At 39.7% G+C, this 23123-nt stretch overlaps 1 protein-coding gene across 1 annotated transcript in view; it reads right to left on the reverse strand.

Moving 5' to 3' along the window:
- LOC122744491 (2'-5'-oligoadenylate synthase 2-like) overlaps positions 1-17962 on the reverse strand; it is a 75206-nt gene extending 57244 nt beyond the window's left edge. The window contains 5 exon segments of the mRNA XM_043990006.1: positions 607-842; positions 3277-3476; positions 14060-14155; positions 14158-14302; positions 17780-17962. Coding sequence (XP_043845941.1) covers positions 607-842; positions 3277-3476; positions 14060-14155; positions 14158-14302; positions 17780-17962 — 860 coding nt within the window.
- Positions 17963-23123: the final 5161 nt, after the last annotated feature.

The raw sequence follows: 23123 nt of genomic DNA on the forward strand, positions 1-23123 counted from the left end.
GGCCATAGTTCAAATTGTTCTAAAGAATGTCTGAATCAGTTTACAACTTTACCAAGAGTGTATTAATGTCTCATTTTCCCCATATCCCCTACATTTGTCATTTTCCTCTGCTGTCCTATCATCCAATCCAATAGGCATGAGGTAGTACCCAGAATTATTTTTACCTGAATCTCTCCAATCAATAGTGAGTTAGAACATTTTTTCATATGGCTATAGGTAGCTTTGATTATTTCATCTGAAAACTTCATGTCTTTTGATCGTCTATCAATTGGGGAATGGGTCTTACTTAAACAAATTTGACTCAGTTCTCTATGTGTTTGAGAACTGAGGCCTATTGAACAAACTTGCTTCAAATTTTTTTCATAGTTACTATTGCTAACTGTATTTCCCTCTATCCTATTCCCTCCCCATAGCATCATTATATTCTAAGGCTTCTTCTGGTTCTGAAATTCTGAGAGTCTGATTTTGATTTGTTCCTGAGATAACCAGAGTCTACTGATTCTAGACAGGATCATGAAAAGTATTCAACAGATTAGGTTAATGAGGAATTTTTTTTTAACCCTTTTCCACAAATCAAGGGAAGAAGGATGGTAAGGACATTGGCACCTGTTTTTTCGGAGCTGGCACTGCAAGTATTTCCTGATGGTCTCATCCTCAAAGTTGTAATTGACTGTCCAGTATATACAGAGCTCACTGTACTTTGCAATCAGCCCCAGGACTGTTAGGATGCCTTCAGCCATGTGGAAATCGTCGGCTCCACTCCCCTGCTCCCAGGCATAGATTGTTAGCAGCTCCAGAGCATATTGTAGGGGGAAGGAGTCCTGTTTCAGTTTCTTTTGGCACTGCAGAAGGAGAATGTGAAGACAATCAGCAAGGAGCTAGAGGGCCTTTTCCCACACTCCATCCCCCAAGCCCTTATAGCAGACCACATGTACCCAGGGCTTGTAGCTAGGAGAGTGTATTCCCTTCCTGAAAGTGAAGGTGAGATAACACTCTTAGAACAGTGGGGAGGATAGTCTTTCTAGACACGGCTCTGCAACCAGCTGTTCCCTTTGGGGTGGGCAGACTTTCCAGGACTTCATTTCCTCCAATTACAGACAGGGGCGTCAGTCAGAGCAGGGGCTCTTGACCTTTCCTGGGTTGATTTATCTGAGCTCTGGTACCAAATGGAAATGACAATGTTAGTTTTGTCCAGGGTCTTTTATGTAAGGATAAGCTCAAACACAAGGAAAATGGTGGCTTCAGAGAACCACTCATATCTGCACCAGGATCTTCTGTACATTATACCTGACAAAGAGACATTGAGCTCTACCAATGCCCCCAGATGCTCTTTCCTCTTTGAAATTATTTAGTATTTGCTAGTCTACAAATTTATTATCTCACAGGTGGTATGGGAGCTCCTGAGAGCTGGAATGATTGTCATTTCTGTCTTTGTATCTGTGCCTAGCTTTGTGCCTTGGCACTTAGTACTTACTTAATAAAATGGTGCTGGTTGGTGCAGTGGATAGAGCATGGGACCAGGAGTCAGAAAGACTTGAGTTTAGATATCTTGGGTTTTTATTAGCTGTGTGACCCTGGGCAATAAACTTAACCTCTCTCAACCTCAGTTTCTTTATCTGTAAACTGAGGATAATAATAGCACTTCCCTCCCAGGGATGTTGTGAAGATCAAATGGAGAGATGTATTTAAAGTGTTTTGCAAACTGTAGCTATATAAATGTTAGCTATTAAGCTTATTAGTTGAATTGAATTGAATAGATCTGAATTGCTTGAAGACTCTTAATGTAAGGGGAATCCATTACTATTCTGGATGGATCTAATTATTAGGAAAATTTCCTCTTCCTTCTGTCTTAATTAACCTTTCTACAACCCAACCCAACCCAACCCAACCCATCCCATCCCATCCCATCCCATCCCATCCCATCCCACCCCATCCCATTCAGCACTGCCTTCTGGGGGCCAGAAGAACCATCTAATTTTCTCAACAATAGGTCTTCAAATACTTAAAAATAACAGTCATTCCCTTTTACTTCTCCTCTCCATAGCATGAACTTGAAACCCCTTATTATCCTAGTTGCTCTCAAGTCAAATCAACCAAAGAACTTATTAAGTGCTTACTGTGTACCAGATACTGTGCTAAGGTGTGGAGATCCAAAGAATGACCTTTCCACGTTCTTTCTAAAATATGGCCCCTGATCTAAACAGAACACTCTATGTATGGTCTAATCATGGCAGAGTGCAGCTGGCTATCACCCCCTTATTCCTGAACAATAGGCTTCTTCTATTCCTGCAGACTCAAATCCAATTCTATTTATTGGTTGCCTTATCATATGTTGGCCCATATAGAGCTTCAGTTGATTAAACCCCTATTCAAAACAATAAGGTTCAAGTAAACCTTGTTATTATTTGAGCCATGTTGGACATTTTGATAGTGAAGTGGGGATGGATTTAATTGATCAAATTGATTGTGAGGTGTTCCAAAGAATTACAAGACTTAGTGACTCAGTTTCCCAAGTTTTATTACAGGACCGTGAGGCCACAGCGAGAATCACTCAAAAGAGATAGGAGTCTCCAATAGGTAAGGGAAAATAGTTATATTTATGATGAGAAAAAGTCGGCTATCTCCTCATTATCTTAATCTCCTCCTTTAGGAGGTACATGGGAGGTCTTCTCCTAATTTGGAGTTCCTAGGGTCCTAAGAAATTCTCCAAGGCAGGGTACTTTTCTCACTAGGGGTGTATTTGGGGGGTTTAAATGTCATAAGGTGAATCTAAGGACACATTTGGTCTTTTCTGCACATGTTCATAAAGGCACACTTAACCTTGTCAAAGCCAGAGGGTCTCTGTGTTTATGATATCTCTTTACTTAAGACCTGTTTTTTAGGTGTCATGTCATCTAGGAATATTAATGACTATTGATGGTTAATGGTCTCTGGTTACTGTTTCTGTTGATGGTATTTGTTGGTAGGGACTTGAACCCTGTAGTTATAGTTGATAAAAACTCAAACCTTAGTTTCTCTGTTAACCCTTTTGGCTACTATTGATAACTCAAGTCTTAGGTTATCAGTTAACCCTTTTTGGCTACTGTTGATAGGTTATCTATTAAGCCTTTTAGTTACTCCATCAATAGGACTTGTGGATGCCTGTTCTATCACCATCAGCTTTCCTATCTGAAGAATTGAACACTGTAATATAACTGTTCTCAGCTCTGGTTACAAGGAATTGAAAGCAGATCCCCTTGAACTTTAAAAACCATTGGAGTTCAGGATATACCATACCCACTGATACCAGTGCTTCATTATGAGTATTAGGCGCTTCAGTTTTGGGGGGTAAGTATTGAAAAAACTCCCTTGTAGTTCTGTAAAGCAGATTGATGATTCGGGAGTGGAGTTCCCTGGATTTATCAGTTTCTGGTAAGTTTCATGGCTTGGTTTATAGTTTGAGACTGATATGCAGGTGTGACAGCCACTTGGTTCAACTGGATAGGAGAAAAATGCATGAAAAACTCAGGTTACTCCACCTCTAGCAGAACAAATCCTTGAGTAGCTTCCTATTCTCTCCAGGATAAAATAGGACTCCTTGGCCTAGAATTTAAAGCCCCACCTTCCTCCCTCCTCCCTTCTCTTCCTCCTCCTATCCCCTTTCCCTCTCCCCCTTTTCCCCTTTCCTCCCCCTTCCTTTCCCTCCCCCTCCCCCTCCTCCTCCCCACTTCCCCCCTTCCCCCCTCCTCCTCTCCCCTCTCTTCTTCCTGCCCTCCTCCCCCATCTCCTCCTCAGCATAGATAGTATTTATAGAAGGGGCCACTAAGAGGCACCATAGTGACTAGAGTGCCAGGCCTAGAGTCAGGAATACGCTTCTTTCTGAGTTCAAATCTGGTCTCAAATACTTCCTAGCTGTGTGACCCTAGGCAAGTAACTCAACCATGTTTGTTTCAGTTTGCTCAGCTGTAAAATAAGATGGAGAAGGAAATGGAAAACTACTACAGTATCTTTTTTTTTTTAGTTTTAAAATGTGATATCATCTGTTTTGTTGCATATTTTATTTAATACAATTACATTTTTCACATTGATTTTTTAATACTTTGTGTCCCAAATTTTTTTCCTCCCTCCCTCCTCACCCCTCCTTAAAAAAACATCAAGCAATTCCATATAAGTCATACATGTGCAGTAATGCAAAACATCTCCATATTAGTCAGGTTGTGAAAGAAAACAGACAAAATAACTTTAGAAAGAGGAACTAACAAAAAAATTATTCTTCAATCTGTATTCAGAAACCATCAGTTCTTTCTCTGTAGATGGATTGCATTTTTCATAAGTCCTTCTGATAGCATCCTGCTCATCATTTCTTTCATAGTTTCTATTGCTAACTGTATTACCCTCCAGCCTATTCCTTCCCCTTGATATTTACTCTATTTTCTATATTCTTTCACTCTATCCCTCCTTAAAAGTGTTTTTCTTTTTACTGCCCCTTCCCCCAATCTGCCCCCCCCCTCGCCTCTTTCACACTTATCCCCTTCCCCTCCCCCTTTCCCGCAAGGAAAGATATATTACCATACCCACTTGAGTGTGTATGTTATTCTCTCTTTGAGACAATTATGATGAGAGTAAGGCTCACTCACTCACTCACTCACCACTCCTTTCCCATCTTCCCCTCTACTCCATAAGTTTTTTCTTGTTTCTTTTATGTAAGCTACTTTATCCCATTCCACTTCTCCCTTTCCCTTTCTTCCAGTCCATTCTCATTACCCCTTAACTTTATTTTAAAGATGTCATCATGGGTCAGCTAGGTGACACAGTGGACAACACACCAACCCTGGACCCAGGAGACCTCGAGCCCAAATCTGTTTCCAGACATAAGCCACCCCACCTTGCCTACCCCACAAAAAATAATAAACAAAATTAAATGCTTTACAGATACTATCCCTTCATATTCAATTCACACGTGTGCCCTCTGTCAAAGTAAGTTCCTTTCAACTTTCCTAATACTGAGAAAGTTCTTATGACTTAGAAGTATCATCTTCCCATGTAGGAATATAAACAGTTTAACCTTTTAACATCTGTCATGGTTTCTTTTTCCTATTTACCTTTCCATGCTTCTCTAGGATCTTGTATTTGAAACTCAAATTTTCTATCCAGTTCAGGTCTTTTCATCACAAATGCCTGAAAGTCCTCTTTTTCACTGAAGTCCCATTTCCTCCCTGAAAGATTATACTCAGTTTTGCTGGGTAGGTGGTTCTTGGTTGTAATCCAAATTCCTTTGCTCTCTGGAATATCATATTCCATGACCTCTGATCTCTTAATGTAGAAGCTGCTAGATCTTGTGCTATTCTGACTGTGGCTCCACAGTACTTAAATTATTACTTTCTGGCTGCTTGCAGTATTTTCTCCTTGACCTGGGAGCTCTGGAATTTGGCTATAATATTCCTGGAAGTTTTCCTTTTGGGGTCTCTTTCAGGAGGTGGTCGGTGGATTCTTTCCATTTCTATTTTACCTTTTGTTTCTAGAATATTAGGGTAATTTTCCTTGACAATTTCTTGGAAGATGATGTCTAAGCTCCTTTTTTGATCATAGTTTTTAGGTAATTCAATGATTTTCAAATTATCTCTCTTAGATTTATTTTCCAGGTCAGCTATTTTTCCAAGGAGATATTTCATATTGCCCTCTAGTTTTTTATTCATTTGGATTTGCTTTATTGTGTCTTGATTTCTTGGTCATCAGTTTCTATTTGATCTATTTTCATCATGATTTTCAGGTAGTCCAGTGATTTTCAAATGATCTCTCCTGGTTCTATTTTCCAGGTCAGATGTTTTCCAAGGAGATATTTCATGTTGCCCTCTATTTTTATTCATTTGGATTTGCTTTATTGTGTCTTGATTTCTAATGAAGCCATTAACTTTTATTTGCTCTACCCTAATTCTTAAGAAATTATTTCCTTCAGAGAGCTTATGTACCTCCTTTTCCATTTGACCAATTTGGATTTTCAAGCTGTTGACTTTTTTCCATGAACCTCCTGCATCAGTCTCATTTCTCTTTCCATTTTGTTCCTCTTCCTCTCTAAATCTTCCCTCAACCTCTCTTACTTTCTCTTCAAAGTCCTTTTTGAGTGCTTCCATGGCCTGCAACCAATTCACATTTTTCTTTGAAGCTTTGGATATGGTGGCTTTGACTTTGTTATCTTCTTCTGAGGGTATATTTTGATATACCTTGTCACCAAAGAAACTTTCAATGGTCTGCTGCTTTTTCTGTCTGCTAATCTTGCCTGCCTATTTCTTGGCTTTTTTTTTATCATGAAAGCATTTTATTATTTTCTAGTTACATGTAGAGATAGTTATCAACATTTGTTTTTATAAGATTTCTAGTTTCAAATTTTTCTTCCTCCCTCCCCTCCCTCCCCCCCTCCCCAAGACAGCAAGCAATCTGATATAGGTTATATATGTACAATCACATTGAACATATTTCTGCATTAGTCATGCTATAAAAGAAGAATCAGAACAAGAGGGAAAACCCCCAAAACCAAAACCAAAAAAATAGAAATAGTATGGTTCAATCTACATCCAGATTCCATAGTTCTTTTTTTCTGGATTTGTAGAGTATTTTCCATTATATATATATATATATATATATATATATATATATATATATATATATATATATATATATATATATATATATATATATGTTCCCTCAGAACTATCTCAGACCATTGTATTGCTGAGAAGAGTCAAGTCTATCACAGTTGATCAACCCACAATGTTGTTGATACTGTGTACAATGTTCTCCTGGTTCTGCTCATTTCACTCAGCATCAGTTCATGTAAGTCCTTCCAGGTTTCTCTGAAATTTGCCTGCTCATCATTTCTTACAGCACAATAGTATTCCATTACATTTATATACCACAACTTGTTCAGCCATTCCCCAATTGATGGGCATCTCCTCAATTTCCAATTCCTTGCCACCACAAAAAGAGCAGCTATAAATATTTTTGTACATGTGGATCATTTTCCCTTTTTTATGATATCTTTGGGAAAAAGACTTAATAGTGATATTGCTGGGTCAATGGGTATGTATAGTTTTATAGCCCTTTGGGCATAGTTCCAAATTGCTCTCCAGAATGGTTGGATAAGTTCACAGCTCTACCAACAATGCATTAGGGTTCCAATTTTTCCATAGCTTCTCCAACATTTATTATTTTCTATTTTTTGTCATATTAGCCAATCTGATAGGTGTCATGTGGTACTTCAGAGTAGTTTTAATTGGCATTTCTCTAATCAATAGTGATTTAGAGCATTTTTCATGCGGCAATAGATAGCTTTGATTTCTTCATCAGAAAACTGCCTGTTTATATCCTTTGACCATTTCTCAATTGGAGAATGACTTGCATTCTTATGAATTTGATTTAGTTCCTGATATATTTTAGAAATGAGGCCTTTATGAGAAATACTGGCTATAAAAATTGTTTCCCAGCTTTCTGTCTCACTTCTAATTTTGGATTCGTTGCTTCTGTTTATACAAAACCTTTTTAATTTAATGTAATCAAAATCATCCATTTTGCATTTCATAAACATCTCTATCTCTTGTTTGATCATAAACTGTTCTCCTTCCCATAAATCTGAGAGGTAAACTATTCTTTCCTCTCTTAATTTACCTATGATATCACCTTTTATGTCTAAATCATGTACCCATTTTGACCTTATTTTAATACAAGGTATAAGATGTTGGTCTATGCCTAGTTTCTGCCATACTATCTTCCAGTTTTTCCAGCAGTTTTTGTCAAATACTGAGTTCCTCTCCCAGAAGCTGAAATCTTTGGGTTTATCAAACAGTACATTACCAAAGTAATTTACTACTGTGTCTTTTATTCCTAACCTATTCCATTGATCCACCACTTTATTTCTTAGCCAGTACCAAATAGTTTTGATGACTGCTACTTTATCATAAAGCTTCAGATTTAGTATAGCTAGCCCACCTTCCTGTGCATTTTTTTATTGGTTCACTTGATATTCTTGACCTTTTGTTCTTCCAGATGAATTTTGTTATTATTTTTTCTAGCTGTATAACATAATTTTTAGGTAGTCTGATTGGTATGGCACTGAATAAGTAAATTAATTTAGGTAGAATTGTCATTTTTTATTATATTAGCTCAGCCTATCGACGAGAAATTGATATTTTTCCCATTATTTAGATCTGATTTGATTTGTGTGAAAAGTGTTTTGTAATTGTGTTCATATAGTTCCTGGGTTTGTCTTGGCAAGTAGACTCCCAAGAATTTTATATCATCTATAATTACTTTAAATGGAATTTCTCTTTCTATCTATCACTGCTGAACTTTGTTGGTCATGCATAGAAATGCTGATGATTTATGTGGGTTTATTTTATATCCTGCAACTTTGCTAAATAAAGTTGTTCATTGTTTCAAGTAGTTTTTTAGTTCATTATCTAGGATTCTCTAAGTATACCATCATATCATCTGCAAAGAGTGATAGTTTTGTTTCCTCTTTGCCTACTCTAATTCCTTTAATTCCCTTTTCTTCTCATTGCTAAAGCTAACATTTATAGTACAATATTAAATAATAGAGGTGATAATGGACATCCTTATTTCACCCCTGATCTTCTTGGGAATACCTCTAACTTATACCCATTACATATGTTTGCTGATGGTTTTAGGTATATACTACTTATTATTTTAAGGAAAGTTCCACCTATTCCTATGCTCCCTAGTGTTTTTATTAGGAATGAGTGCTCTATTTTGTCAAAAGCTTTCTCTGCATCTATTGAGACAATCATATGATTTTGGTTAGTTTTCTTATTGATTTGGTTGATTATGTTAATACTTTTCCTAATGTTGAATCAGCCCTGCATTTCTGGTATAAATCCCACCCAGTCATGGTGTATTATCCTGGTGATAACTTGCTGTAATCTCCTTGCTAAGATTTTATTTAGAATTTTTGCATTGTTACTCATTATGGAAATTGGTCTATAATTTTTTTCTTTGTTTTAGCTGTGCCTGGTTTAGGTATCAACACTGTATTTGTGCCATAAAAGGAATTTGATAGAACTCCTTCTTCACCTATTTTTCCAAGTAGTTTATATAGTATTGGAATTAATTGTTCTTTAAATGTTTGGTAGAATTCACTTGTAAACCCACCTGGCCCTGGAGACTTTTTCTTAGGGAGCTCATTGATGGCTTGTTCAATTTTTTTTTCTAATATGGGCTTATTTAAGGATTTTATTTCCTCTTCAGTTATCCTGGGCGATTTGTATTCTTGTAAATATTTATCCATTTCATTTAGATTGTCAAATTTATTTGCATACAGTTGGGCAAAATAGCTCCTAATTATTGCTTTAATTTCCACTTCATGGGTGGTGAATTCACTCCTTTCATTTTTGATACTAGTAATTTGGTTTTCTTCTTTCTTTTTTAAAATCATATTAACCAAAGGTTTATCTATTTTATTGATTTTTTTCATTAAACCAGCTCTTAGTTTTATTGATCAATTCTATAGTTTTCTTGCTTTCAATTTTATTAATTTCCATTTTGATTTTCAGGATTTCTAATTTAGTATTTAATTGGGGATTTTTACTTTGTCCTTTTTCTAGCTTTTTTAGTTGCATGCCCAATTCTTTGATTTCATCTTTCTCTTTTTTATTCATGTAAGCATTTAGAGATATAAAATTTCCCCTAAATACTGCTTTGGCTGCATCCCATAAGTTTTGGTATGTTGTCTCATTATTGTCATTTTCTTGGATGAAGTGATTGATTGTTTCTATGATTTTGTTGTTTGACCCACTTATTCTTTAGGATGAGATTATTTAGTTTCCAATTAATTTTCAATCTACCTTTCCATGGCTCTTTATTACATGTAATTTTTATTTCATAGTAATCTGAGAAAGATACATTTACTATTTCTGCCTTTCTAAATTTGACTATGATGTTTTTGTGCCCTGATACATGGTAAATTTTTTAATATGTGCCATGTACCACTGGGAAAAAGGTATATTCCTTTCTTTCCTTATTCAATTTTCTCCAGACATCTCTCATATCTAACTTTTCTAACATTCTATTCACCTCTTATTTATTTTGTGGTTAGATTTATATAATTCTGAAAGGGGAAGGTTCAGATCCCTCACTAGTATAGTTTTGCTGTCTATTTCCTCTTGTAACTCATTTAAATCCTCCTCTAAGAATTTGGATGCTATACCACTTGGCGCATACATGTTTAGTATTGATATTACTCCATTATCTATCATATCTTTTACCAAGATGTAGTTTCCTTCCTTATCTCTTTTAATTAGATGTATTTTTGCTTTTGCTTTGTCTGAGGTAAGGATTGCTACTCCTGCTTTTTTTTACTTCAGCTGAAGCATAATATATTCTTCTCAAACCTTTTATCTTTACACTGCATGTATATCTCTGCTTCAAATGTGTCTCTTGTAAACAACATACTGTAGGATTCTGGTTTTTAATCCACTTTGCTATTCGCTTCCATTTTATGGCAGAGTTCATCCCAATCACATTCACAGTTATTATTAGTCTATTTCCCTCCATCCTATTTACCCCCTTTGTACTTCCCCCCTTTTTTACCCTATTCCTCCTCATCAGCATTTTGCTTCTGACCCTGCCTCCCCCAATCTGCCCTACCTTTTATCAGCCCCTTCCCTTTTCTTTACCCTTTTCTCCCCTGCTTCTGCCCTCCCTTCTATCAGTCCCTCCCTTTCCCCTTACCCTTTTACTTTCCTAAAGAATAAGCTACATTTCTTTATCCAAATGAGGTCATATGTTATTCCCTCTTTGAACCCAAATCTGATGAGAGTAAGGTTGAAAAAATGCTCAGCCCTCCCTTCTTTCCCTCTCTTGTAATAGGTTTTTTGTACATCTTCATATGATGTAATTAACCCATTCCACCTCCCCTTTCATCTTCTCCCCACATACTCCTTTTTTTCACCCCTTAATTTTCTTTATATCATCACATCAAAGACAATTTATATTTATACCCTCTATGTATACTCCTTCTGTCTGCCCAAATAGAGATACAATTCTCAAGAGTTATAAGTATTATCTTCCCATGTAGGGATGTAAAAAGTTTAATCATATTGAATAACTTTTTTCCCCATTTGCCTTTTTATACTTCTCTTGAGACTTGTATGTTAACATCAACTTTTCTATTCAGTTCTCGTCTTTTCATCAGGAATCCTTGAAAGTCCCCCATTTCATTGAATGTCCATCTTTTCCCCTGAAAGGGATTGATCAGTTTTTCTGGGTAGTTGATTCTTTGTTGCAATCCAAACTCCTTTGCCTTTTGGAATTTCATATTCCAAGCCTTGTGATCCTTTAATGTTGAAGTTGCCAGGTCCTGTGCAATCCCGACTGTGACTCCATGATATTTAAATTGTTTCTTTCTGACTGCTTGCAATATTTTCTCCTCCACCTGATAATTCTGGAATTTGGCTACAATATTCCTTGGAGTTTTCTTTTTGGGATTTCTTTCAGGAGGTGATTGGTGGGTTCTTTCAATGACAATTTTATCCTCTGATTCTACAATATCAGGGCAGTTTTCCTTGATAATTTCCTGGAATATGGTATCTCGACTATTTTTCTGATCATGGATTTCAGGTAGTCCAATAATTCTCAAATTATCTCTCCTGGATCTGTTTTCCAGGTAAGTTGTCTTTCCAATGAGGTAGTTTACATTTTATTCTATTTTTTTTTTCATTCTTTTTATTCTGTTTGACTGATTCTTGGTGTCTCATGGAGTCATTAACTTCCATCTGTCCAATTCAAATTTTTAAGGCATTGTTTTCTTCAGTAAGCTTTTGTACCTCCTTTTCCATTTGGCCAAAGGAATTTTTTAAGGAATTGTTTTCTTCAGTCAATCTTTGTGCTTCCTTATCCAAGCTGTTGATTCTTTGTGTTTCCTTTTCCAATCTGTTTATTCTTTTTTCATAATTTTCTTGTGAAGCTTTCATTTCTCTCCCCATTTTTCTTCAACCTCTCTCAATTGATTTTTAAAATTCTTTTTGAACTTTTCCAAGGAGTCTTTTTGGTCTTGAGACCAATTCATCTTCCCTCTTGGGGCTTCACATGTAGGCAATTTGAGAGTATTGTCCTTTTCTGAGTTTCTTACTCATATTGTGGCTTATTTTTTTATAAGAGTTGAGGTCTGCTCCTGGGGTACAAGGGTCACTATTTTAAGCTTTTTATGCTGGGGGACAGGGGATGTGCTACTGGCTTTCTATCCTGAGGCTTCTGTGATTTGTGGATTCCTCACTGCCCTCGGTTTGCTCCTTGCACTTGCTCCTGGTGCTGGGATGGCCTGTCCCAGTTGCACCTGTCCTGTGGGTGGCCCTCCAGCTGGCAGCCTGCCCTCTCAGCTGGTGCTAGCAGATCTCACAACTGGTCCACTGTGCCCACCAGGTTTCTGAGCCAGGATCAAGGGGCCTCAGTTACTCTGCTGTGGCCAAGAGCCTCCTGCTGACTTTCCCAGACGCCCTCCATGCTGTGCTGTGCTGAGCTGCACTGCACTCCCCTTTTGCCCGAGTGAGACCAACCTTTCCTGAAGTCTTCTAAATTATCTCAAGTTGGAAGGTTGTGTCTCTCTGTCTTTTTGTAGGTTCTGTAGTTTCAGAATCTGTTTAGAGGCTTGATTTAATGTTCTCTTTGAAGGAAACAAAGGAGAGCTCAGGCAACTTCCTGGCTTCTCTCTTCCATGTTGGCTCCACCTCCCCATTTCTTGCCTTTTAATTCCTTCTTAAAGTGGAACACTGCTTCCAGGATGCACTGTCCCAAGCTTCAGGGGGTTCCAGGAGATACGATTTAAGAAGAGGCTAGTTCTCAGCCTGCCTGGCCTTTAAGTAACCACGGCCCACTTTCTCTTTAATCTGCAAGCAGAAATCTGATTGAAATCTGATTCTCTGTGGTCGAAAGCTTGGCATGCCTGTGCTCCTCCCCCACTGGCTGCTGCCACTTGAGTCTCCTTACTGGTTCAGAACATGGTTGCTCCACCTTAGCTCCAATAGAGACCCCTAACTTCTCCCCCTGGCCAACTGCTGGACCCCCTCACTGGTCCATGAGTTGAGTTTCAGAAGTAGCCACTGATGCTGATGATTCCAAAGCTCTGGAAGTGCGGCCTTCCTGGGGCTGGATCTGGCCACGCACTGCACTCCTCTCTCACCTCAGTACAGCAGACCTTCCCTGCTGCCTTTTTAAGAAGTCTTTTGATGGAAAATGATCTCACTCTGTTCTTTTGTGGGTTCTGCTGCTTCAGGAATTGTCTTATGACATAGTTTTTGAGGTATATGGATGGATGGTGTGGGGAGCTCTGAAAGTCACAGCCTTCCCTCTGCCATCTTGACTCTGCTCCCCACCACTACAGTATCTTAGCCAAGAAAACTCCAAATGGGGTCATGACGAGCTGGACATGACTGAAACAACTGAACAAAACATTTATGGAATACTTTCAGATTTGCAAAGAGCCTTACGAAAATCTGATTTTATCCTCACAATAACCCAGGGAGGGAGGTGCTATTATTGTCTCCATTTTACAGATGAAGAAACTGATCCAAAGGTTAAGTGACTTGCTCAGTCATGCAATAAATGTCTAAGACTGGATTTGAACTCAGGTCTTCCTGATTCCAGTTTCAAAGCTCTATCCGCTATGCTACCTAGCTGGCTTCTACCTGCTTTCCCAAAATTATTAATTGCCTAACTGACTAGTTTATTGTTATTTTCTTCTGTTACTTTGCCTTGAAAGGGTTTAAAAATTGAATTGTTCTATCTTAGAAAGTTGAGTTCTTTTTCATAAGAAATATAATAAATGTAAAATTATTTTTATAAGAAAATAAAAGGGTTCTAATAGTGACCTACATAGAGTTTCACTGTGTGACCTTGGACAAGCATGCCGCCTCTCAACCTTCAGTTTTCTCATCTGTAAATGGGGAGAAGGATACTTTAGCCTCCTGAGTATCCTCACCAAAGACCCACCCTTCCTCCTTCAATCCCTCTATTATTACCAATACCAACACCTTATATCACCTGCTGACATAGCGCTTCTCCAGGGAGCACTTACCCTGGGCACTGAAGATGGGGAGCACATCAAATGTAATGCATAACTCTGACTCTGTGAGCTCCAGCTGGAGTTTATCCTCCAACATCTTGACCTTCCCATTGTCGCCATTGGCTTCCACCCTTCCAGCACTCCCTTGATTCTTTTCGTCTGGGCAGTGTAGTCTGCAAATTGTTTGCTAAAGAAGATGACCAGGGTACCATCGGAGGGACCTTTGAGAACAGTGTCTCTGCCATAGGACCCACCCTATGAGGGAAGAGAAGACTTGGGAGCTTTTTGGCCAAGGAAGTATCCTGACCTCCCTTTGATTGTCCTAGAAAATAAATACTAAAAACAGTTCTTGTTGCTTAGGTTTCTAGGCTCTGGGGAATTCAAAGAAAAACACTGAACAGTCCCTGCCCCTCAAAGGGCTTATACTGCATTCAACATGTTGGGGAGGAAGAAAACAAGCATTTATTGAATACCTACTATGTACCAAGCACTTTACAGATATCTTAATTGATCCTCACAACAACCCTGTTGTCATATTTCCTTGTTTTATCTGAAACTGAGGCAGACAGAGACTAAGCAAACTTTTTGCCTAGGTCACACCAATTGTTAAGTGTCTAAAGCTGGATTTGAACTCAGGTTTGATTAGAGCCCAATGCCTCTAACCACATACCACTGTACTACTAGGGGGCTCGTGCAGACTCCGGTAAATCAATATAAGGTAATTTAAGAGAGAGATGATAGTTTATAGCTGATTTAATTAGGGAAGGCTGTAGTTGGAGGTAGCAGCCTGAGCCCTGAAGGAAGTTGTCGTTGAGTGTTGTTTTTCAGTCATGTCCCATTTTTCTATGACCCCATTTGGGGTTTTACTGGCAGAGATCTGAAGTAGTTTGCCATTTCTTTCTCCTGTCATTTTATGGATGAGAAAACAGAGGCAAACAGGATGAAGTGACTTGCCCAAGGCCACACAGCTAGTAATGTCTGAGGCCTTATTTGAACTCAGGAAGATGAGTTCTCCTGACTCCAAGGCTGGTGCTCTATGCACTATGGCACCACCTAGATGCCCCAAGGAAGATAGGAGCTCTAAGAGGTAGCAATGAGGAGGGAATGCAACCCAGGCCAGTGTACATGGAAATGGCAGCTGTCTTGTAGAGTCTATCCCAAGGTTAGAGCATAGAATGTGTGAAGGGACCAATGGGGAATGCATCTAGAAGTGGAGGTAGAAACCAGAGGCTGGAGCTCACTAAATGCAAGGCTGAAGAGTTTTCCTGGAGGAGAAGAGGGAGACACTTAAGGTTTTTAGGGAGAGGAGCAATATGAACTAGTACAGGTCTTGGATCTTTTGGCTGTCTTATGAAGAACACTACACAAGGGAAAGGAGAGAGATTGATGAATAGCAAGATCACATAGGAGACTATTTCAGTCTTCCAGGCAAGGCGATGGGGGACTGGTCTAGGGTGGGAGAGGCAAGAAGGGGCTGTGACAATGTAATGGTGGACACTGTGATGATGGAATTGACAAGACTTGGCAGCTTATTGTCTGGACAGTGTAAGGAATTAATTGTGATTTGGGGTTTTCATAACCCTATCTTTGCTTTATTATGGACAGACTGAAAAAAATGTAAGCTTGAGAAGCCTAAGAGAAGATGGGTGTGTACTTTGAGAGATAATTGAACAAACAAGAGGAACTCTGACCACAGGGAGCATTTATTGAAACTAAGTCACTAATAGCTTCTAATAATTACTAATAGTAACTGCAGGGAGAAAACCTCCAAGGAACAAAAGTTATGTCTGGTCACTGTGCTCTTTCCTCTATGGAGAGCATACAGGTCCAGGACAGGTTAGGGGACAATTAGAGTGTCTGGGCATATAGAGGCTGTGGGTCCAGAGGAGGCAAGGACCAAGACCCTTCTGGGAAGTGAGTCCAGGAGGTGAAGGTGAGGATGGAGAGAATTCCAGGTATGGGAGACAGTCAGTGAAAATGCAGAGTGGGGAGGTGGATTGCTTTGTAAGAGGCAGAAGGAGGCCAATAGCATACCTGGGTGGGGCGGGGGGAGACAAGGTGTAAAAAGACCAGAAAGGTCTTTTGTGGGTGGGGCATCAGGTTATGAAGGGCTTTGAATGCCAAACATAGGATTTTGTATTTGATCCTAGAGGTTATAGAGACTTTACTGAATAGTGAGGGTGGCATGGTCAGACCTATGCTTTGTGTAGATCAGTTTAACAGGTGAAAGGAGTATAGACTGGGGTGAGGGAAAACTTGATACAGAGAAGCCAACCAGAAGCTTATTGTAACCTACCATAGAGTTGTTTTTTTTTAAAAAAATACCTTTCATTTTTGTGGTCCCCATGTGACCCTCCCTCCTTGCCTCTCCTTTGTAATGTTGCTGTAGTGTCCTAATTATCTTCATACTTCAGGCCTGTATACTCTTCACACCACAAATTTCCAAAGTAATATTCCTTTTTTTATGGGCAGGGCAATGAGGGTTAAGTGACTTGCTTAAGGTCACACAGCTAGTGTCAAGTGTCTGAGGTGAGATTTGAACTCAGGTCTTCCTGAATCGAGGGCCAGTGCTTTATCCTTGTTGCCACTAGCTGCCTCCCAAAGTAATATCCCTTAAGCACAAGTCTGATCATATTACTTCCTGTTCAATAAACTCTAGTGGCTACCTATTACCTGTAGGATAAAGTACAAATTCTGGCATTTAAAGCTCTTTACAACTTGGTTGTAACCTACCTTTTCAGACTGATTATACATTATTCCTCTCTAAGCACTTTATGGTCAAGGCACATTGACTTTCACGCTATTCCTCAAAAATGACATTTAGTTCCCTACCTCTGTGTCTTTGCACAAGCTGTCCCTCATGCCTGGAACATCCTCCTTCCTCACCTCCACCTCTGAGAATCCCTGACATCCTTCAAAGCTAAAATTAAATTCCACTATGTACAGTATATGCAACCTTTCCTGCTTCCTAGGTATGAGGACCTCCGCACTCACAGTCCCCATCCCAACATGACCTTGTATGTATATTTGCATATCTTTATTTGTGCATGTTTTTTTTTCAGAGAACATAAGCTTTGGAAGGGATGATATTTGTTTCTCTTTGTTGTAGCCTCAGCAGTTAGAATAGTAACTGGTACGTGGTAGTTAGTACTCAATAAAAGCTTGTTCTTTGATTTCCTGCCCCTTCCTCTTTCTTTCTCCCCTTTCCCCTTTTCTCATTTTCCTCTCCCCTCTTTCTCTCTTTCCCACCCCTCCTCTCTTCTTTTCCTTTCCCCTTCCTTCCTTCCCCTAACTGCTTATTTCCCTCTCCCCTTCCTCTTTCTTCTCCCCTCCTTTTCCTCTCTCCCTCCCCTTTTCTCCTTCCTTTCCCTCTCTTCTCCCTTCCCCTCCTTCCTTTTCCTCCTCCCCTGCCCTTTTCACCCTTCTCTTCTCCCTCCTCTTCTTTTCCTCATTCTCCCTCCTTTTCCTCTTCCCCTCCCCCTCTTTTTCTTCTCTCCCTCCTTTTTTCCTTCCCCCTCCTTTTCCCATTTGCCCTCCCTCCCACTTTTCTTCTCTCCCTCTTTTCCTCTTTCCTCTTCCTCTCCTCTCCTTCCCTCTTCTTTTTTCCTCCTTTTCATCCTCTTCTCCTCCTCTTTTTCTTTCTCCCTTCACACCTCCTTTTCTTTCCCCCTTCCCCACCTCCTTTCTCCCCTCTCCCCTTCCCAGGGCTTACCAGAACTATGCCCTTTTCACTTCATTTTGAAACTGCTGTTTCTCCAAGAACTCACAGATGCGGTCAATGTTCTTGTCAATCTGCTGTAAATGCTTTTCTTGGGGCTGTAGGTTATTCTCAATGAACTGATCTAGATTCTCAGCAGTTTCAAAGTAAAACAGTGGCTGACCACCATTCCACCAGCTCCTTAAATACTCTATCATAATTTTTCCTTTCTCCTTTAAGGTACTCATTTTCCAGTTAAGCTCCCTTGTGGCCAAGTCCTCTGGGAGGTGCTTGCTCACTTGAGATAGAAAGCGAAACTGATGTCCTTAGGTTTCTATTCTGAATAGCAGCTGCTTCTTCCCACTTCTCCACTTCTGATTCGACTTTGATCTCCTCTGTAATCTTTCTCCTCCCAATGTCTGCTCATATTTCAGTATTCTTCAGGTATCTCTCTGATGCTGCTTTTTAAAAAAAGGTGCTGGGAGAGGCAGAATCAGTAGCATAGTCTGTCAGAGCTGGGAGGAACCTTGGAACAGGGAATGTGACAACTAGGAGAGGTCTCAGAATAGGGAAGGTCAGAGTCGGGAGGGGCCTCAGTTTTCTAGCCTTTATTTAAAGCTTTCCATAGTCATATGAAAAAATGCTCTAAATCACTAGTGATTAGAGAAATGCAAATTGAATCACCTCTGAGGTACCACCTCCAGCAGTCAGATTATGCTATGTGACAGAAGGGAAATGACAAATGCTGAAGGGGATGTGGAAAAATCAGGATGCGAATGCTCTGTTGGAGTATGTGAACTGATCCACTCATTCTGGAGGGCAATTTGGGAACTATAGTCCCAAAAGGCCTAGAAAACTGTATATACACTGGAATCTGAGTGCTTCTCTACCAGGGTAAATGTCAATTTGTATTTTCTTAACTAAAAAAACTGTGAATACTGTGGATCTTTCACTGTTAAAATCAACTACGTCTGACAAATGAGATCTGCTACAGAAAATAATCTTCTCACGCTTGCCACTTTCCCCCACTCTTATAATTCCATGCCAGGATCTCATCTGTGGGAAATGAGTGTTGGACTGGAATGAAGGCAAAGACTTATGGGAAGAGCCCACCCCTCCAGTAGCTGCTAACTGTGGCCAAGGATAGACCACCATGTTGCTTCTTACACAGAATCACATGATACATATTAATAAATATTTGGGTTTTTCTAATTGTCTCACAGGTTTTTAGAAGACTACAAGAGTAAAATGGCAATCAAAAAAGTCAGGTGAGATCCTGGACTCATGCAGCTTCTAAGAATAAGATGATAATCCCATTATAATTGGACCTTATCAGACCTCATTCAAGGTACTGCATTTATCCCAGGACACCACAATTTAGGAAAGACATTGATCACATGGAGAGGGTTCAAAGGAGAGCAATCAGGATGGTGAAGATCCTTAAGATTGTATTAAGTGAGAATTGGTTGGAGGAAGTGGGGGTGTTTAGCCTGGAGAAGACTCATCGAGGGATGAGATAACTCTATTTAAGCTGGTACACAGAGGAAGGATGAGATGTGTCCCATTTGGCCCCAGAGAAAAGCGCCAGCAGTAGAGTGCTCCATGTCAAGAAAAAACTTTCTAGCCATTAGTACTACCCTAAAGTGGAATGGCTACCTGGCCTTGGAAGTCTTCAAACAGATGTTGAATGATGACTGGAGGTCCTTCTCCAACTCTCACAATTATGGGATTCTGTGAAGAATCCCTCTGTGTTAAATCTCTTTAATGACAACAGCAGATACCTTTTCAAGATCCATCTCTCTGTTTTATACCTTACTTAATAACCAGGGGGCAGCTAGGTGACACCATAGTGCCAAGCCTGGAGTCAGGAAGACTCCTCTTCCTGAGTTTCAAATCTGGCCTCAGACATTTCCTAGCTGGGTGACCCTAGCTAAGTCACTTCACCCTCTTTGCCTCAGTTTCTTCATCTGTAAAATGAGCTGGAGAAGGAAATGGCAAACCACTTCAGTATCTTTGGCCAGAAAACCCTAAATGGGGTCACTAAGAGTCAGACAAACAACAACAACAACAACAACGACTGAGGGGCCAGTTGCCACAATCATCGGGTTTGGGGATGTTAAATTTCAAGAAACAGGTTTTACACTCTACTCTTTTACCCTCATCAAGAGGCTTCTGAATTTCTTACTCTCTGCCATCAGAGTAGCATCATCTGTATATTTGAGATTGTTAATATTTCTCCTAGAACCTTATCTCTGGTTTTTGCTTTGTCTAGACTGGCATTTTGCATGAGGTACTCTACATATAAGTTAAATAAATAAAGGCTTTCTTTTTTTCTTTTTTTTTTGGGGGGGGGTTGCTTTCTTTTTTCTTGAAAATAATTATTTTATTTTTCAACATTCATTTTCATAGAGATTTGAGTTTTCAATTTCCCCCCTTCCTCCCCTCCCTCCCATCCTCTCTCTCCCCAAGACAGAAAGCAATCTGATATAGGTTATACATGTGCAATCATGTAAATATATTTCCACATAGTCATGTGTGAAAGAAGAAAAGGGAAGTAAAAAGCCACACATATACCAAACAAAAAAAAATGAAAATAGTAAACTTTACTCTTCATTCAGACCCCACAGTTCTTTCTCTGGATATGGAGAACATTTTCCATCATGAGTCTTTTAGAATTGTCTTGGATTATAGTATGGCTGAGAAGAATTCAGTCAATCATGGCTGATCACACAGTGTTGCTGTTACCATGTACAATGTTCTCCTGGTTCTGCTCACTTCACTCAGCATCAGTTCACTTAAGTCTTTCCAGGTTTCTCTGAAATCTGCCTGCTCATCATTTCTTACAGCACAGTAACATTCCATTATATTTATATACAACAGCTTGTTCAGCCATTCACCAGTTGATGGGCAACCCCTCAACTTTCAATTCTTTGCCACCACATATTTTTATACACATAGGTCCTTTTCCCATTTTTATGATCATTTTGACATACAGACTTGGTAGTGGTATTCCTGGATCAAAGGGTACACTTAACACTTACTAGTTGTGTGACCCTGGGCAAGTCACTTAACCCCAATTGCCTCACTAAAAACAAAAACAAAAACACAACACAAAAACAAGAACTGTGCTTTAGGGAGATAAATTTGAAAGCTAAACCAGAGTGGGGAGAGATCTGAGGCAGGGAAGTCAACCAATAGTCCACCTGGGAGGTGATGGAGATCTTGCAATGGTGTCAGAGGAGAGAAGAGGTAGAATTGACAGCAGTGTTGTAATTGTTCAGGTCATCTTTTAGTAGTGTCAACACTACTCTGTCATCTTTATTCATTGATGTTTGGTCCTTTAAGTCACGGTGCAGCTCCTTGTGACTCCATTGGGGATTTTCTGGCGAAAGAAGCTGGAATGGTTTGCCATTTCCTTCTCAGCTCATTTTACAGATGAGGAAACTTAGGCAAACAGGGTGGAGTGACTTGCCCAGGTCACACAGCTAGGAAATGTGTGAGGCTAGATTTGAACACAGGAAGATGAGTCTTGCTGATTCTAAGCTCAGTGTTCTATTCACTGGACCGCCAAGCTGCCAGAAACAGGTTGGCTACAAATCTGTGTAAGTATCAGGATTTGCACCCAGGATTCTTAACTCTACTTGTTTTTCTCCTACAATATCGCCACACATGTGGACTTCACTCAATGTAGTGACATGGGAAAAATATCTTAATTAGCTCAGGAATCTGATTGAGGCGAATGTACTAAGTCACTTTTTGACTTAGGGCAAAGTCACCTTCAATTGCAGGAACCCAGTTTCCTTATCTGCAAAATACAGGATTGGAACAATGAGTGGGAATTTCAGAGAGACAAATTTAAATTTGCCGTCCTTTGGTCTAATTATTCTACAGATTCAAACTATCCAAAAGTGGTATGAGCTGCTTCAGGAGAAATGGGGTTCCTCCCACTGAAAGGCTTCAAGCCAAAGCTGAATGACTTTCTGTGTGATTGCCCCTGGGATGGGTTCTCTAGAAAACAGAGGAGGAAAGACATTGCTCTTGGCTTTAGGGCTTACTATCTATTTGGAGAGACCAGATACGTACATCAAATATTAGATAATAATACTATCTAGTATATGAAGAAAATGGTACAGGTAATCAGGGGTGTTAGAAACAGATAAACTGAGGCACAACTCCCGGTCTGGTAAAAAGAAAGAAGGCCATTTTATTATGATCTTGCAAGAAAGGGCACATCCCAAAGAAGTTGTGTGTACTTTGTCACAGCAAACTTCCCTTTTTATCCTAGATCTAAAGCAAAGTCCCTCCCCCATCTAGGTTCACATTCTTTGCGACACTTCTAAACATGTAGACCACCCTCCCAGATGTGGCACTACTGCTGCCCCCACTCCCGGGGACAACCAGACCCTGAGATTTTATGATTCAAAAAACCTCTACTAACTCAGCAGGGAAAGGAAGGAATGGGGGAGATGGGGAGAAGAAGCCCACAGGACTTGAATAATGTATCCTGCCTACTGAGGAGGACACATTATTCCTCTCAAGGGGTCTAGTTACTCAGTCAACAAGCATTTATGAGGTGTTTCCTATGTACCAGATACCGGATTACATAAATTAAGGCAAAAACATGGTCTCTACTCTCAGGGTATTGTAGCAGGGGAGATGATATGTAAACAATTATGTCTATACAAGGCAAATATGTATAGTTTAAGTGGGACTTCTGGGGGAGGAAAGACAGGAAAAGTCTCCTGCAGAAGGTGAGACTTGACAGAATCTTGAAGAAACTGGAGGAAGCCAAAAGGGGAAGGTGAAAAGGGAGAGGGTTTCAGGAATGGGGGTCAGCCAATGAAAGGCATGGAGCTGGAAGACAATGTTATTTGTGGGGAACAGTAAGAAAGCTGGTGTTTCTGGTATAATATATGTTGCCAAGTAATATGTAAGAAGACTGGAATGTTAGGAAGAAGGTAGTTGTGAAAGACTTTGGAAGCTGAAGGAAGGATTTTACACTTGATTCAGGAGACAACAGGGAGCCACTAGGATTTATGAAGTAGGGGGTGACATGGTCAGAGCTGGGCTTTTAGTAAAAATCACTCTGGCTGCTGAGTGAAGACTAGAGTAGAGAAACAAGATGGGGATACCAACTAGAATGATATACCAGTAGTCCAGGCATGAGGTGATGAGGATCTGAACCAGGGGAATGGATGTGTGAGTAGAGATAAGGGGATAAATATGTGAGACATTGTAAAGGCAGAAATGATGAGACATGGCAACAGACTGGTTTTGGGGTGAGTGGGAGTTAGGAAGTTAAGAAGGGTAAGGAATGAGAAAAGACCATTAGATTTGTCAATTAAGAGATCACTGGGAACTTTGGAGGCAAACCACTTC

This window comes from Dromiciops gliroides, chromosome 1, assembly GCF_019393635.1.
Source record: "Dromiciops gliroides isolate mDroGli1 chromosome 1, mDroGli1.pri, whole genome shotgun sequence".
Lineage (NCBI taxonomy): Eukaryota > Metazoa > Chordata > Mammalia > Microbiotheria > Microbiotheriidae > Dromiciops > Dromiciops gliroides.